Consider the following 16373-nt stretch of genomic DNA (forward strand, 5'->3'; position numbering starts at 1 on the left):
GATAAGTCAGGGAAATCCAACCCCAAATGTATGGAGTGTTACCAGTATGGTCACTATAAAGGCGACCCCCAGTGCTCCAAAAGGGCACCGTCCACTACCGGACAGACACCTGGGATAACTACAGGGAGTGCAGAATTATTAGGCAAGTTGTATTTTTGAGGATTAATTTTATTATTGAACAACAACCATGTTCTAAATGAACCCAAAAAACTCATTAATATCAAAGCTGAATATTTTTGGAAGTAGTTTTTAGTTTGTTTTTATTTTTAGCTATGTTAGGGGGATATCTGTGTGTGCAGGTGACTCTTACTGTGCATAATTATTAGGCAACTTAGCAAAAAACAAATATATACCCATTTCAATTATTTATTATTACCAGTGAAACCAATATAACATCTCAACATTCACAAATATACATTTCTGACATTCAAAAACAAAACAAAAACAAATCAGTGACCAATATAGCCACCTTTCTTTGCAAGGACACTCAAAAGCCTGCCATCCATGGATTCTGTCAGTGTTTTGATCTGTTCACCATCAACATTGCGTGCAGCAGCAACCACAGCCTCCCAGACACTGTTCAGAGAGGTGTACTGTTTTCCCTCCTTGTAAATCTCACATTTGATGATGGACCACAGGTTCTCAATGGGGTTCAGATCAGGTGAACAAGGAGGCCATGTCATTAGATTTCCTTCTTTTATACCCTTTCTTGCCAGCCACGCTGTGGAGTACTTGGACGCGTGTGATGGAGCATTGTCCTGCATGAAAATCATGTTTTTCTTGAAGGATGCAGACTTCTTCCTGTACCACTGCTTGAAGAAGGTGTCTTCCAGGAACTGGCAGTAGGACTGGGAGTTGAGCTTGACTCCATCCTCAACCCGAAAAGGCCCCACAAGCTCATCTTTGATGATACCAGCCCAAACCAGTACTCCACCTCCACCTTGCTGGCGTCTGAGTCGGACTGGAGCTCTCTGCCCTTTACCAATCCAGCCACGGGCCCATCCATCTGGCCCATCAAGACTCACTCTCATTTCATCAGTCCATAAAACCTTAGAAAAATCAGTCTTGAGATATTTCTTGGCCCAGTCTTGACGTTTCAGCTTGTGTGTCTTGTTCAGTGGTGGTCGTCTTTCAGCCTTTCTTACCTTGGCCATGTCTCTGAGTATTGCACACCTTGTGCTTTTGGGCACTCCAGTGATGTTGCAGCTCTGAAATATGGCCAAACTGGTGGCAAGTGGCATTGTGGCAGCTGCACGCTTGACTTTTCTCAGTTCATGGGCAGTTATTTTGCGCCTTGGTTTTTCCACACGCTTCTTGCGACCCTGTTGACTATTTTGAATGAAACGCTTGATTGTTCGATGATCACGCTTCAGAAGCTTTGCAATTTTAAGAGTGCTGCATCCCTCTGCAAGATATCTCACTATTTTTGACTTTTCTGAGCCTGTCAAGTCCTTCTTTTGACCCATTTTGCCAAAGGAAAGGAAGTTGCCTAATAATTATGCACACCTGATATAGGGTGTTGATGTCATTAGACCACACCCCTTCTCATTACAGAGATGCACATCACCTAATATGCTTAATTGGTAGTAGGCTTTCGAGCCTATACAGCTTGGAGTAAGACAACATGCATAAAGAGGATGATGTGGTCCAAATACTCATTTGCCTAATAATTCTGCACTCCCTGTAGTGTAGCGCTTGGAGGGGAGATGGACCCAGATAGCTTTGGGGAGCAAGTAGAGATTTCCCTAGTGTCCCTGGGAGAAAGAGAAATGGTGCCCAAAGCCCACATGCCCCGAAATACTTCCAAGTACAGGCAGTGGGTCACCATTAATGGGCAGAAGGTGGAGGCTCTGCATGACACAGGAGCCAGTATGACTACTATCCAGAGTCAGCTGGTGTCCCCAGAGCAGATAGTCCCTAATACATTCCACCAGGTCATAGTCGCTGACAATCGTGAGAGTCACCTACCGGTGGCTCTGGTTCCCTTTGAGTGGGGGGGGGTCTCTGGTACTCTGAAAGTAGCTGTGAGTCCTGCCATGCCTGTAGATTGTCTGTTAGGCAATGATCTTGAGCACACTGCTTGGAAAGAAGTAGAGCTCAGATCTCACCTGGAGATGTTAGGGTTACCTGAGTGGGTCTGCATGACCACCAGGTCCATGGCTGCCCGGGAAGGGAGTCAAGGTTGTCTGGAGCCTGGAAAAATGGCCCAGACAGCCGCCCAAGAGGGGGGCCAGGGGCGCGGGAAACCCGCCTCCAATGTTCCCACGGTGGTAGACGAGGTCCCTGAGGAAGAGGAGGCCCCCGAGCCAACCGGGGAGGACATAGCTGCCCTGGGTAACCTACCTGAACTTGCTGGCTGGCAAGTAGAGGGGGGGCCAACCAGGGAAGCATTCTGCAAGGCGCAGAGAGAATGTCCCACCCTTGAGGGTCTGAGGAAGCAGGCCAAAGACCACGCAGCAGGTGACGCCTCTGGCGCTCACCATATTTACTGGGAGAATGATCTCCTTTACAGTGAGCATAGAATTCCAGGTCCTGGGCCACACCGTGTGCTGGTGGTCCCCCAGTGTTACCGGAAATTCCTACTAGGCCTAGCTCATGACATTCCCCTGGGAGGACACCTGGGCCAAGACAAGACCTTTGACAGGCTTAACACCCACTTTCATTGGCCCAGAATGAGGAAAGCCTCAGATAACTTCTGCAGAGCTTGCCCCACCTGCCAGGCTAGTGGGAAGGCAGGGAAACGGCTTAAAGCTCCCCTGATCCCACTCCCAGTCGTTGGCACCCCCTTTGAAAGGGTGGGCATCGACATTGTTGGTCCCTTGGACCCCAAAACTGCCCTGGGCAACAGGTTTATCCTGGTTTTGGTGGACCATGCCACCCGCTATCCAGAGGCAATCCCTCTGAGAACAGTGACTGCAAAGGTGGTGACCAGAGCCCTGATGGGAATATTTACCCGTGTGGGATTCCCTAAGGAGGTCGTGTCTGACAGGGGCACAAACTTCATGTCTGCATACATGAAGACCCTGTGGGATGAGTGTGGGGTGACCTACCGGTTTACCACCCCTTATCATCCTCAAACCAATGGGCTGGTTGAGAGATTCAACCAGACCCTGAAAGGCATGATTGGTGGCCTGACTGAGGCCATGAGGCGTAAGTGGGACGTCCTCTTACCCTTCCTGTTGTTTGCTTATAGAGAGGTGCCCCAGAAAGGGGTGGGGTTCAGCCCCTTTGAGCTTCTCTATGGTCACCCTGTCAGGGGACCCCTAAGCATCGTTAAGGAGGGCTGGGAGAGAGCTCCCCAGGCCCCTCCCCAGGATGTGGTCAGCTACATGCTGGCCCTCCGCAAACAAACCCAACGCTTCTGGAAGGAGGCCCAGAGTAACCTCGAGGCCAGTCAAGAGGTGATGAAGGAGTGGTACGACCAAAAGGCCACTCTAGTTGAGTTCTCACCTGGAGACAAGGTTTGGGTGATGGAGCCAGTAGAGCCCAGGGCTCTCCAGGACCGCTGGACTGGCCCCTTTGAGATCAAGGAGCGTAAAGGGGAGGCCACTTACTTAGTGGACCTCAAGACCCCTAGGCAACCCCTAAGGGTCCTACATCACAACCGGCTCAAACCTCACTTTGAGAGGTCTGAGGTCAGTATGCTCCTAGTCACCGATGAGGGCATGGAAGAGGAGAGTGAACCTCTCCCCGACCTCCTCGCTGTCAAAGAAGAGGATGGGTCAGTAGGTGTGTCATTCTCTCTGACTCCCTGACTCCAACACAGAGAGGGGACTGCTATGAGCTGCTAGAGCAGTTCTCCCCCCTGTTCTCCCTTACACCTGGACTAACCCACCTCTGTGTGCATGACATTGACACAGGTGACAGTGCTCCTGTAAAGAACAAAATTTACAGGTTGTCAGATAAAGTGAAGGCCAGCATCAAGGAGGAGGTCTCCAAGATGTTGACTTTGGGGGTTATTGAGAAATCCAGTAGTCCCTGGGCCAGCCCTGTGGTATTGGTTCCCAAGGCTACTGCCCCAGGTGCGAAACCAGAACTCCGGTTCTGTGTGGACTACCGGGGTCTCAATTCAGTCACCCGGACTGATTCTCACCCCATCCCCCGAGCGGATGAGCTTGTTGACAGGCTAGGCGCTGTCAAGTTCCTGAGTACGTTCGATCTTACTTCCGGGTACTGGCAGATTGGCCTGACCGAGGGGGCTAAAGAAAGATCTGCTTTTTCCACCCCTGATGGCCATTACCAATTCTGGGTGATGCCATTTGGGCTGAAAAATGCTCCCGCTACCTTCCAACGGTTGGTTAACGGGGTCCTAGCTGGTAAAGATACCTTCTGTGCAGCTTACCTAGACGACATGGCTGTCTACAGTTCCAGCTGGGAGGAACACCTGCTCCACCTCAAGGAGGTGCTTCAGGCCCTGCAACAGGCAGGCCTGACTATCAAGGCTAGTAAGTGCCAGATTGGGCAGGGTTCCGTGGTGTACTTGGGACACCTCGTAGGTGGTGGAAGGGTGCAGCCGCTCCAGGCCAAGATTGAAACTATCAAGGCCTGGCAACCACCTAGAACACAGACTGAGGTGAGAGCCTTTTTGGGCCTCACTGGATACTACCGCAGGTTCGTCAAGGGCTATGGTACCATTGTGTCCCCCTTGACGGAACTCACTTCCAAGAAACAACCTAGGTTGGTGAATTGGACAGAGGCCTGTCAGAAGGCCTTTGATTCTCTGAAGGAAGCCATGTGCACGGCCCCCGTGCTCAAGGCCCCTGACTACCCCCAGGAATTTATTGTTCAGACAGACGCTTCAGAGCATGGCATAGGGGCTGTTCTAGCACAGCTGAATGAGGAGGGCTCAGACCTACCAGTAGTCTTTATTAGCAGAAGACTATTACCACGGGAACAAAGGTGGAGTGCTATTGAGAGAGAAGCATTTGCTGTGGTCTGGGCACTGAAGAAGCTAAGACCCTACCTGTTTGGGACTCACTTCCGGGTTCAGACAGACCACAGGCCCCTCAGATGGCTCATGCAGATGAGGGGTGAGAATCCAAAACTCTTGAGATGGTCCATTTCCCTACAGGGGATGGACTTTACGGTGGAACAACGCCCAGGGGTTGACCACACCAATGCTGATGGTCTCTCCAGATACTTCCGCCTTAGCGATGAGAGCTCCCAGGAGGTCGGGTAGCTCTCCCCACTTTCAGCTGGGGGGGACACATGTTAGACCTGACATGCCTTAGGGTGGTCACCCCTAACTTTTTGCCTGCCTGCCTCCCTCCACTTTTTGGACCCTGTTTTGCTGGCTTTTAGACTCTGCGCACTTTACCACTGCTAACCAGTGCTAAAGTGCATATGCTCTCTTCCTTTTTAAACATGGTAACTCTGGATCATACCTGATTGGACTATTTAATCTACTTATAAGTCCCTAGTAATGTGCACTACATGTGCCTAGGGCCTGTAGATTAAATGCTACTAGTGGACCTGCAGCACTGGTTGTGCCACCCACTGGAAAATGGAAAATAACGACGCAAGTCCCGTGTGCTGTGGAGAAATCGACGCACACACCCTTTTTCCACGCACCTCTTCCTCTGTGGCCCTCTGAGGAGATTTTACCACTCTAAACCAGGTACTTGTGCTTGAAAGAGACTTTGTTTATATTCTCAGGCTTGCCATTGCAAGGCCTGTGTGTGCAGTTTCACTGCCACCTCGACTTGGCATTTAAAAGTACTTGCCAAGCCTAGAACTCCCCTTTTTCTACATATAAGTCACCCTTAATGTGTGCCCTAGGTAACCCCTAGGGCAGGGTGCTGTGTAGGTAAAAGGCAGGACATGTACCTGGGTAGTTATATGTCCTGGTAGTGTAAAGCTCCTAAATTCGTTTTTACACTACTGTGAGGCCTGCTCCCTTCATAGGCTAACATTGGGGCTGCCCTCATACACTGTTGAAGTGGCAGCTGCTGATCTGAAAGGAGCAGGGAGGTCATATTTAGTATGGCCAAAATGGTAATACAAAATCCTGCTGACTGGTGAAGTCGGATTTAATATTACTATTCTAGAAATGCCACTTTTAGAAAGTGAGCATTTCTTTGCACTTAAATCTTTCTGTGCCTTACAATCCACGTCTGGCTGGGCTTGGTTGACAGCTCCTTGTGCATTCACTCAGACACACCCCAAACACAGGGTACTGAGCCCCACTTGCATACATCTGCATTTTGAATGGGTCTTCCTGGGCTGGGATGGTGGAGGGCCTGCTCTCACACAAAGGACTGACACACCCCTACTGGGACCCTGGCAGACAGGATTGAACTGAAAGGGGACCTGGTGCACTTCTTAGCCACTCTTTGAAGTCTCCCCCACTTCAAAGGCACATTTGGGTATAAAACAGGGCCTCTGCCCTACCTCATCAGACACTTGCTGGAGAAGAAACCTGAACCAGAAACTACATCCTGCCAAGAAGAACTGCCTGGCTGCTCAAAGGACTCACCTGTCTGCTTTCTACAAAGGACTGCTGCCTTGCTATTGCCCTGCTGCCTTGCAGAACTCTTGTCTGGCTGTGAAAGTGCTCTCCAAGGGCTTGGATAGAGCTTGCCTCCTGTTCCCTGAAGTCTCAGGACCAAAAAGACTTCTCTTTTTTACTTGGACGCTCCGTGCGCCGAAAATTTCGACGCACAACTTGTTCCGCGGTGAGAAAAACGCCGCACACCGACGCTGATCGATGCGACGCTCTTGGGACGACAGAAAATCCGACGCACGGCTTCGCAAGGACAACGCCGCCCGACCTCTAGAGGAGAAATCGACGCGACGCCTGCCGTGAGATCGTAATTTCAGCGCGCAGCCCCGCAGACCAACGTCTAGAGGAGAAATCGACGCGATGCCTGCCGTGAGATCGTAATTTCGACTCGCAACCCCACAGACCGACGCGCAGCCGGAGAACAAGCAGGAAAATCCACGCACAGACCCGGGACATCTGGTAATCCCCGCGATCCACAGAAAGAGACTGTCCGCGCGCCGGAAAACGACGCACGACTTCCCCGCGTGGAAAATAACGACGCAAGTCCCGTGTGCTGTGGAGAAATCGACGCACACACCCTTTTTCCACGCACCTCTTCCTCTGTGGCCCTCTGAGGAGATTTTACCACTCTAAACCAGGTACTTGTGCTTGAAAGAGACTTTGTTTATATTCTAAAGACTTAAGTCACTTTATATCACTTTTTAGTGATATCTCTACAATTTCCCATTGCAACTTTATTCTTTTTGACCTACAATTATCCTGATAAATATTATATATTTTTCTAAACACTGTGTGGTGTATTTTTGTGGTGCTATATGGTGGTATTGTATGATTTATTGCACAAATACTTTACACATTGCCTTCTAAATTAAGCCTGACTGCTCGTACCAAGCTAGCTGAGGGTGGGCACAGGATAATCTTGGATTGTGTGTGACTTACCCTGACTAGAGTGAGGGCTTTTGCTTGGACAGGGGGTAACCTAACTGCCAACCAAAAACCCCATTTCTAACAGGGCCTAAGCGTGAACTGCCCCAAATAGCCAAAAAAAGGCTTGGCACCTGAGGGGGAAAAGGCCTGACAGCGAACGGGTTAACCATGGTCAGGAATCACGCTTAAACATATAATAACAAATTATCACAACGCTGGTTCAAAACATTATGGGATCAGAGTCAGTAACCTCCTTGATACTAGGTGAGGCAGCACAGATATGTATAAGGGTATACCAACAGCAACATGTGTCTTGGTTGGCTGAAGTGGACTTTATCATCTGTACGTATTTCACAAAGGAAGAGTTGCAAGCAAAGGGCTCAGTCAAGTGCAGAGTTTGGAAAACGTATAAACAATGGCGTAATGTGCCCAGGTGGTGCTCGAGATCACAACACTCATTCAATATAAACAGGACATTAGTTTTGGTGTCAGGGTCAAGGGACTTTCTTGATACTCTGTGTGGCACCATAAATGTGAATAAATGATTATAAAACAGCCACTTGCGTGGTGCTAGTTTTCTCAGCATTTAGCGCAATTGAACCCTTACCCTACACTCGAATGAACACCTGCCAGTGCCAGCCTCAGTCAGAGACTGGGCTTCTCAATGTGGGTGGGAGATGCGCAGTACCCTGCACGCTGTTCTGTCATCTTCAGCGTATGGCAAAGCCAGGACTGTCCTCAATAAACCTGCACACTTGAGAACCAAAGGTAGTAAAAGAGGAGCTATGTAAATGTCCAAGTGCCTTATATTTTCATTTTCCATTGCATGTTACACTTGGGGGTTGGACGTTGCTTATACTGGTAAATGGCCCCCTATTCCTGGCAAGAATCTGGATGTGTTCATTCTCCTTTGGCGTCCTTCGCTTGTCTGGAAGAGGCAGTGGGTTCTGAGTCGTTTGTGGATCCACTTTACTCACTAGAGAAATGTTGGCCTGGTGGGTGGCTGCTCGTTTGTCTTGCACTCTATTACTTTTACTTTCTGATGCTCCTCTGCCTCTTCCGTGGTGTTTGTGCTTTGCATAGTAGGCTTGTTTAGCGCTATGTTGTTTTCCTTATGGCCTTCCATATGTTGCCTTAGTTTAGTTTGGATCCTTGGGGTCCTGTCTGCTACTTCTGTTCGGCTTCACTCCAGTGGACGTGGATAATCTCTTCTAGCTACTCCCACTACCTGTGACCTTATCCTTTTAATATTTCCTCCACTTGTGGGGTTGCATTCTGTAGGCATTTTGGTGTGAGGGCTTCATGTGTCCCATGGAGGGTCAGGTTGTGAGCTTACTGCGTTGGTACATCCTCGCAAATGTAAGGACTTTGACTAAAAGCAGTTGAGGAGAAAATGTACCGATTACTTGCTGGTAATCGCCATTAATAATAGTCTGCTTAGGTCAAATTAGAAAATAAAAAATGGAACTCCAATAAGATGTGTCGGGCAATTTAGAAAGGGAAAAAACACAATTGTAAGTCAACTGCAGAGCGGTAAAATAAACAAAATCGTAGCTAAGTAATATAGTATGTAATTAAGTTTTAAAGAAAATCTCAATTATCTCAAAATGTAATATTTTATTCACCCATCCTCATAAGTATCTCAAAAAAATAAAAAAAAATAACTGTGATGATGTTATATGAATGAAAAACACAAATCAGCACTATTCAAAACTCTAAACAAACAACTGCAAACATCAATGTTATCAGATATTATGATATTTCTGAGTGACCAGTCTACGCATAGAAGTGCATTAATTCTCAAAGAAAGAAGTCACTGCTTAAGGAGGTATTTAGACACACTATCAGAAAGAAAAATATTGTGGGATGAAATATTGTGTCAAGAATATCGAGAACAAAAATATTGTGAAGATAAGTTTCTGTAGGTAAGCAAAGTTCTACTATATGTAACTCCACATCTATGTACACTGATGATATCTATATATTCAAGATATGGAGATGTGGAATCAAGAATAGTAAATCTATACTTCCCTATTTGCACTTACCTTCTCGATATTTTGGTCTGCGATATTTTTGACACGATATTCTGTCCACTCAATATTGTTTTTCCTGATATTCTGTCAGCGATCCGCTTAAGGATGCAGGTGAATGACATGTCAGTCTATCTACCTTTATTATTTATATACAATGTTCTACATGGCCAGAAATTAGTTACACAAAATGGCACTCCATTATGGGTTTTCAAATATATTTAAAATGTTAAGGTCCTAATACTAGTAAAAAAGAATTCACTAAACAAAAAGCTTGACAAAAGAAGAAACGCAAATGGGTGATAAGGCAATTCTGCATTGTGATAGGCAGTCTCACAACCCCAGTGCAAGAGAGTTCAGTGTTTCTACAACTACCTATTTTATTCCCATCTATGCAAGTGTTGTTACCCAAGATCCTGGTACTCAAATGGCAGTGAAGGCGAGACATAAGGGAAGTCAGGAAGCATAAAACATGACAGCCATGCGTGTCATCAGGGATCAGCAGATACAAAATTAGCTAGGATGTTCTCCCACAAATACATCCTTGTTGGTGTCTCGCCTACTCTTCTGATTTTGGTCAACTCGGGCTGCTTCACTTACTCCCAGTAGTCAAACCAGTTGTTTTCAAAGCCCTCTGCATCTGTCACAGAGCCGTCTTTGGGTTGCCCCTACTTTTCTTCAGATGAAACGCTGCTCCTGTGTTCCTGGGAGAGTACTTTGCTCTTTTGTGCTTTCCTTGCCTCTGTACCGAGAATTCATAAGCCACACACACTCTGATGGTCAGGCGTTCTCTTACAAGCACATCACGCTGGAACTCTCTTTCAGTTTTCCTCCATAGTCAGCGCAACTACAGTCTATTCAGAAAATTAAAAGACCCGGCTTTTCCCTTCTCCCAGGTATTAAGGTTGTTACTCTGCTGTCTTGAGTGATCCTGGCACCTGGATCCCCTTCAGGGTAGCAAAGCACTCTACGGATCACATTCATTCATTTCTTCATTCATGCAGACAAATTAGTGTGTTAGGGTAGAAGGTTCAGTATTGACATGCTGCCCCCTGACAGGCATTAACCTCTGTGAATTGCCCATCCTACAGTTTTTGTCCAGAGCCAAAAGTGATGGTGTATAAAGAGGGGAAGCACAACTAATAGCTGTTAACGCCCAAAGAACATGGACCATAAGGGTATGGCGCAGATTCGACCATCCTCACCGAAGCCAGCCAAAGAGAAGAGCTGTCTCGGTTTCTCAATAGGCATGCTGCACAGTCTCGCTGAACTTGGAACGTAAGCAAACAATAGTTGGTGAATGCATTGTAGCCATCCTTTTTATGGGCGAGCGCAAAGCGCTCCGTCAATTCTGTAATCTCTCTTTGGGCTTCAAACCACGCCAGTGTCACGTCAGTCACTTACATTGGTTCATAGGCTTGCCTTTTAAAATCCGCTTGCTTTCATTTGTGAAAGGCATGCATATGTCATGCCTTTTCCTGTGTTTAGCCCACCTACACAGCACCCGTAAACAACTAAAAACGCGGAGGCTCGATGTTTTCAGCCTGGTGTCCGGACTACTTTATCTGTTTATTTTCCACCAGCAGGATCGCGCTGCATTTTACATAGTGCGATCACGCTGCGTTTTGTTTCTTTACAACGCTAATAGCTCTAACTCGAACAAATGCGAGACCGTTGCATTGAAAATACTTATTAGTTGAGCATTCTCTACACCCTGCTGAATTTAACCGATTATTATTTTCCCCCAATTAGTAATTTCGATGCTGGAAGTCCTGCTTACATTTTTATAGTATTGTTGCTTTCTTTTTAGGTTTACTAAAATTATATAAGCAATATTCTTGTGGCAACTTTAGCCACCCTGTTCATTGGTCTGTTGCCTTATTCATAATTGTATTCCATCAATTTCATCGCACAGCTGGGGCTATGGGTCAGCACACTCCAACCATTGGCTAACTTCACTGTGAGGGCGATGTTTGCTCGTTGAAACCGAAAAAATATTTGTTCTTTTTCTCCGATGTTCATTTTTCATATTGGTAATCGCGCAGAAGTTCCTCCAACAATAATGTACAACACCCGTTGCAAAAGACACACTGTCGACAGACCAAAAAACATGCTGACAACTAGCTGCCTTTCAACTATCTAGTTAATGTCTTCTCTGCTTCGTTTATAAGAATGTGGAATGTTCAAACGCATTTCTCAGCATTGCAAGTGAGGTGGTGCCGGTTAGTCTAACTAACAAAGCAGACCTAAGTTTAACTAACATGTAAGAAATACTTTGACGACAGGACTCAGATGAGATTGTTTCCCATTAGATTCTGGGATCATTTATTTAGACTCTATCATGAATCTACCAGCTCCCCACACTTCCAGTAGTACACTAAACCAATGCAAACTTGTCAGAGGACAGTGAATATGGCTCTCCTTTCAGAACTCAGAAGCACAGGACTCCGACTTCATAGGTGGGAAGGTCCTTAACAACAAAGGTTGTTTGTCAGCCTCTGTCCCGTAAAGGGATAGGTGCTTCTTCAAAAATAAAAGTTGACTTAGAAGACATTGGGGGAGCATGCAGTGATCCCCTGATCTTTGGACTACTGATTCTTCCCCTGAGGATGCCCACAATGGTTCTCTAAGGGGAGTCTTTGGTAATTAGTTTCATCCTTGAATTTGGTGTCTGCGGTCGTTGACTGCAGTTGCGATCTCAGACCATTGATACATTGCATTTTGAATAGCAAAACGTTGGGGACCAAATTCGAAATGAGTAGTAACAGCCATTTTTGAGTCAGAAAGATTTCGGCTTGTAAAATGTCGTTTCTACGCTGCACAAAACTGTTAGATTTTGCCTATCCCAGGCTTTGAGACCACAAAATACCTTTACCAGCCTCTACATTCCATAACACATGTTATACAGAAATAGCAGGTGCTATTTTAATATAAAAATAAGTTGTCATCATGAGCTTTATTAATATTGAAATAGCTGAAATCATTTGTATAAGTGTGAATTTTGTGGTTGCTACATGGTGGAGTAAACCTTTCAGTCCTAATAAGTCGGAGTAACACTCTTTTCTGTTTTTTACCCAGGGCTCTAAAGGAGCACGAGGACAGGCTGAAGAATAATGTGGTGGCATTACCCTCCCAGACTGTAAAGAAACAGAATTGCTGCACATAAATGTTCAGATGATATTTTCCGAGTGTGTAAAATTTTACATGTACATACAGTAGAATACTGTGCCCTTCACGGGCACAGATTTATCTATTCCTCACTGCCACACAGATAAACAAACACATTTATATACACGAACCCCCTTTCTCAAATCCCCATGACAACGCCATTCTCTTTTTAATTCGTTGACCAGAAACCGTGTTTGTAAACGTAGCAGAAGGGCACTGTTGCTGGTTGTAGAATGGGACTACTGGATTTAACTACGAAGAACTGTTCGTCAATAACTTTTTACTTTCTGTTCTCCACTCCCTCCACCACTCCATAACTTAGAATGAGAGTACTGAAGGAAGTGATAATTCGTAACAGAGACAGGTAAAATACTCGTATATGGTGGAGGCGCAGACAGTAACTGTTTTTTGGGTGGTTTAGATTACAGATGGGGTTGGGGTTCATCTGAACTTGGGTTGAGCAGATGTGTGTCAGAGCTCATCTCTAGAACTCATTTTAGAGCGCCAAGGTTTCAGTTGTGTACTTGCATTCATGGTGCAGTAGGCAGGTAGTTGAACGTTTTGCGTGAAACCACTACCCCTGCTGAGCAGCTATCAAGAATGGCCACTGCAACCACGGCAAAGCAACAGTTACACATGTTGTAAACAGAACCCTCTCCTAGGCCTCGCCACACCCTTATTGAGGCAGAGCTATTGGCTTGCCTACTATTGACTAATTTAAAGGACCATCGGGTGAATGATGTCATACTAGATCTCAACACCCCAGCGAACACCTTCAAAGGAACGAACATTATAGAATGTCTATTTCTGGTAATTGTTATTGATGCAAGTTTGGGCAAAGATAACTTTTTTCTCTGTACGCTTGGTGGCCCTTTAAACCAGACACTGTACTTCCAACTCTCATCCTGATGAACTGTTCAGTCATATAGCATTGTGGCCCGATTTAGAACCCCAGTCAAAATAAATACAACTTAACCAGTTATGTTATTTTGCTTGTAGTTCTAGTTTGATGTCAGTTAAGGGTGCTACACTGAATGGTTAGGATAAAAGCATTGGCAATGTTAGCATGTATAGCGATGTTTAATTCCACCTAACCTCTGCTTAAAGTTGGACAAGGACAGATAATGCCCCTACTACAGTATGAGAGTGCATTGATGGTTAGGGATTCAAAACCTAGGTACTTAATGCTTGAATCTGAAATTCTAAGAATAGCTCTTGTTTTACCCAGATCAGCAATGCTACTAGCAGTTAAAAGGAACATTGTTTTATAGCCATGAGATTTTTTCTCTCGTAGACGATGTATACATTTTTAGATGGATTCAAAATACTTACATTCAGTAAAATGATCTTCTGGTTGCCTAGATGCCATATTATCTTTTTTCAAATGCACATTACCACGTGAACAAAGGAGAGATGATCTTCTCAAGCTGCTAGTTTTCATTTTTGTAATAACGACCATGTCTCGCAAAGCCTTATGGGAGTGGAAGTATTGCACTGGAGGCAGGAATTGTGTAGCACAAACCGCGTGGATAAAAAGTTGATCCAAACGAGGAGATCATTTCTCAGGTGTCCCTTAGTGTGGAATTACCTAGCAAAACGTCCCTATTGAGCAATAGATAAAGAGCTGTTTAGATGGCACTGTATGGTGTTCTTGTTAGAAGGGCTCCATGGAGATAGTGGGGTCTAATGGGAAAGCTTACCTGAGCCGGATGTACTTACATGTTTCACCTGTACATGTACTTCTTAATTGCCAACTACTAGTAAAATCTCAATTTTTGTACCTACTGACTGTTCTTAAATATAAGGTGTGATTTTGTTATCAAGCTATTTCTTTAATGGGGCAAAAATCATATTTTGATGAGTCATAAAATGCCTGCTCTATTGAAAGAAAAAATGACCATTTTAAATGAATTGCTTTAAACAGAATGTTTCTAAGTTGTCTTCCGAGATTTGTTTATGTGGTTCATTAGGAGGGCGGATTAGTAGGCTCAGTCATTAACACTTTTCTAATTTTTGTATTCATTGAACCTGAGCCACACCCTCATTCATTCACTCATATGTTTTAATATTGTTTAGAATTAACACATTAATTATTTACTCTACATCTTTTTCTATTTTTAATTAGGTAAATAAGGGTTTTTGATAGTGAAATGTTGGAGTACAAATACCAGAATAAAGCCAGACACGCAACAACTAAGGATCAAACTTTTTCTGCATAAATGTGGAATTCTGATAATTTGAAACAAATGACAAAATGCATCGTATGTATCAATATTTCAGTAGTGTGAAGCTTTACATGTTACAAACAGTCTAGCATAGGAACTATGTTAAAGAGAAGCACAGGATGAAAGGAATAGCAGCAGCGTTTGAAGAGGACAACACTCGCACTAGTTAACGACTGCAACACCCTAAGAAAATGTTTGACCCTGGCAACTTATGTTTATTACAAATTGAACAATGGAGTTTGTGGGACTTAATCGAAGAATGTTTCGGGGAACTCTTCTTTGTAACTCTTATATGCAAGTTGTGTTATTAGAAGTTTATAACTTGCATTATGTGTATTAAACTGCTCTGGGCTGGCCAGAGATCACATGTACCAAGAGCTTCTCTCTAGTTCCACCATCATCAGGTCTTTAATGGCAAATGCACCAGAGAGAGTTTACTGGGGAATGTGTAGGAGCTCCTTTCACGGTCTGTTGGCCCTTCACAGAAACGACATCAGGAGGAGAAGATTTTAGCATCTGGAAAGGCTAAACAAAGGGTTCTTTTGAATGTGTTGTCTGCGAGTTAGACCTGACGTTTCGAACAGTCAGGCCAGAACTTTTTTTATACCAGGGACATGACTTTGAATATAGACAACTGAGAAGGCTCAGCATGAAAACAGAGACTTTTGGACGAAGTGAGATATGGATCAGGTGAGATATTAAGTAGTCTGTGGGCAGTGTGATGATGAGCAGTTTAAAGTTCTGACGAGTGCCAACTACAGTTGCGTTAAAGACAAGGAAGACGCTAAATTGTGCTACAGTAGTGAACATTGCTCATCTTGTAGACACAGTAGTCATAGTCTAGTTCCAGTTGAATATGCAGAAGTGATCTCACTTCTTAAAAGAACTGGTGGGTCGATCAGAGGAAGCAAGAAGTGAAACTGTGTGCGTGTCTACACAAAACTAGAGAGACATCCACAAACCCATCAAATCTCATCTACCCTTTACATTCAAGCATCGAGGTTTTGCATGTGAACAAAAGAGAAGGCTCCTGAGACCATCTGTACACTGTTAGGCAGCTGGTGCCGATGCGGATTGTCTAGTTAATCCAACCTCAGTGCTGTCACTTGATTCTTCCTAGTATATAACAAAGAACCATAGAATTGATCTCTCATTTGGGCTTCTCAATAAAGATGGACAGTCATTGTGATTGTGAAGGCAGCAACGCCTGTTGGAAATATTTGAAACAGCTTACTGTACAAAACTGAAAACATGTCAAAATGGTCCACATGTAGAAAATCAGCAGATGCATAGCTTTAGCACATCTAGTGGTGGTGTAGCACCAGGCGTGTAGCTCTAGAACATCTGGCACCAATATGGTATCAGATGCATTAATAATGTACATATGGCACCAGGGTAACACCATAATCTTAGCTCTAGTGTATGTTACATCCCTGTAAACCTAAGTATTTAGTTATTCACCTCTAACGTCAGAATGACATAGGGCCACCAGAACGGGGAGACATTGAGAGAATTGTGCAC

At 45.0% G+C, this 16373-nt stretch overlaps 1 protein-coding gene across 2 annotated transcripts in view; it reads left to right on the top strand.

Moving 5' to 3' along the window:
• Nucleotides 1–14820, top strand: part of RAB44 (RAB44, member RAS oncogene family) — a 350449-nt gene extending 335629 nt beyond the window's left edge. For both annotated transcript variants that reach the window (XM_069238986.1, XM_069238985.1), the window contains exon 16: nucleotides 12538–14820. In XM_069238986.1, the coding sequence (XP_069095087.1) occupies nucleotides 12538–12625 (88 nt within the window). In that variant the 3' untranslated portion in view covers nucleotides 12626–14820. The remainder of the gene's footprint in view (nucleotides 1–12537) is intronic.
• Nucleotides 14821–16373: the final 1553 nt, after the last annotated feature.

This window comes from Pleurodeles waltl, chromosome 6 (assembly GCF_031143425.1).
Source record: "Pleurodeles waltl isolate 20211129_DDA chromosome 6, aPleWal1.hap1.20221129, whole genome shotgun sequence".
Classification (NCBI taxonomy): Eukaryota; Metazoa; Chordata; class Amphibia; order Caudata; family Salamandridae; genus Pleurodeles; species Pleurodeles waltl.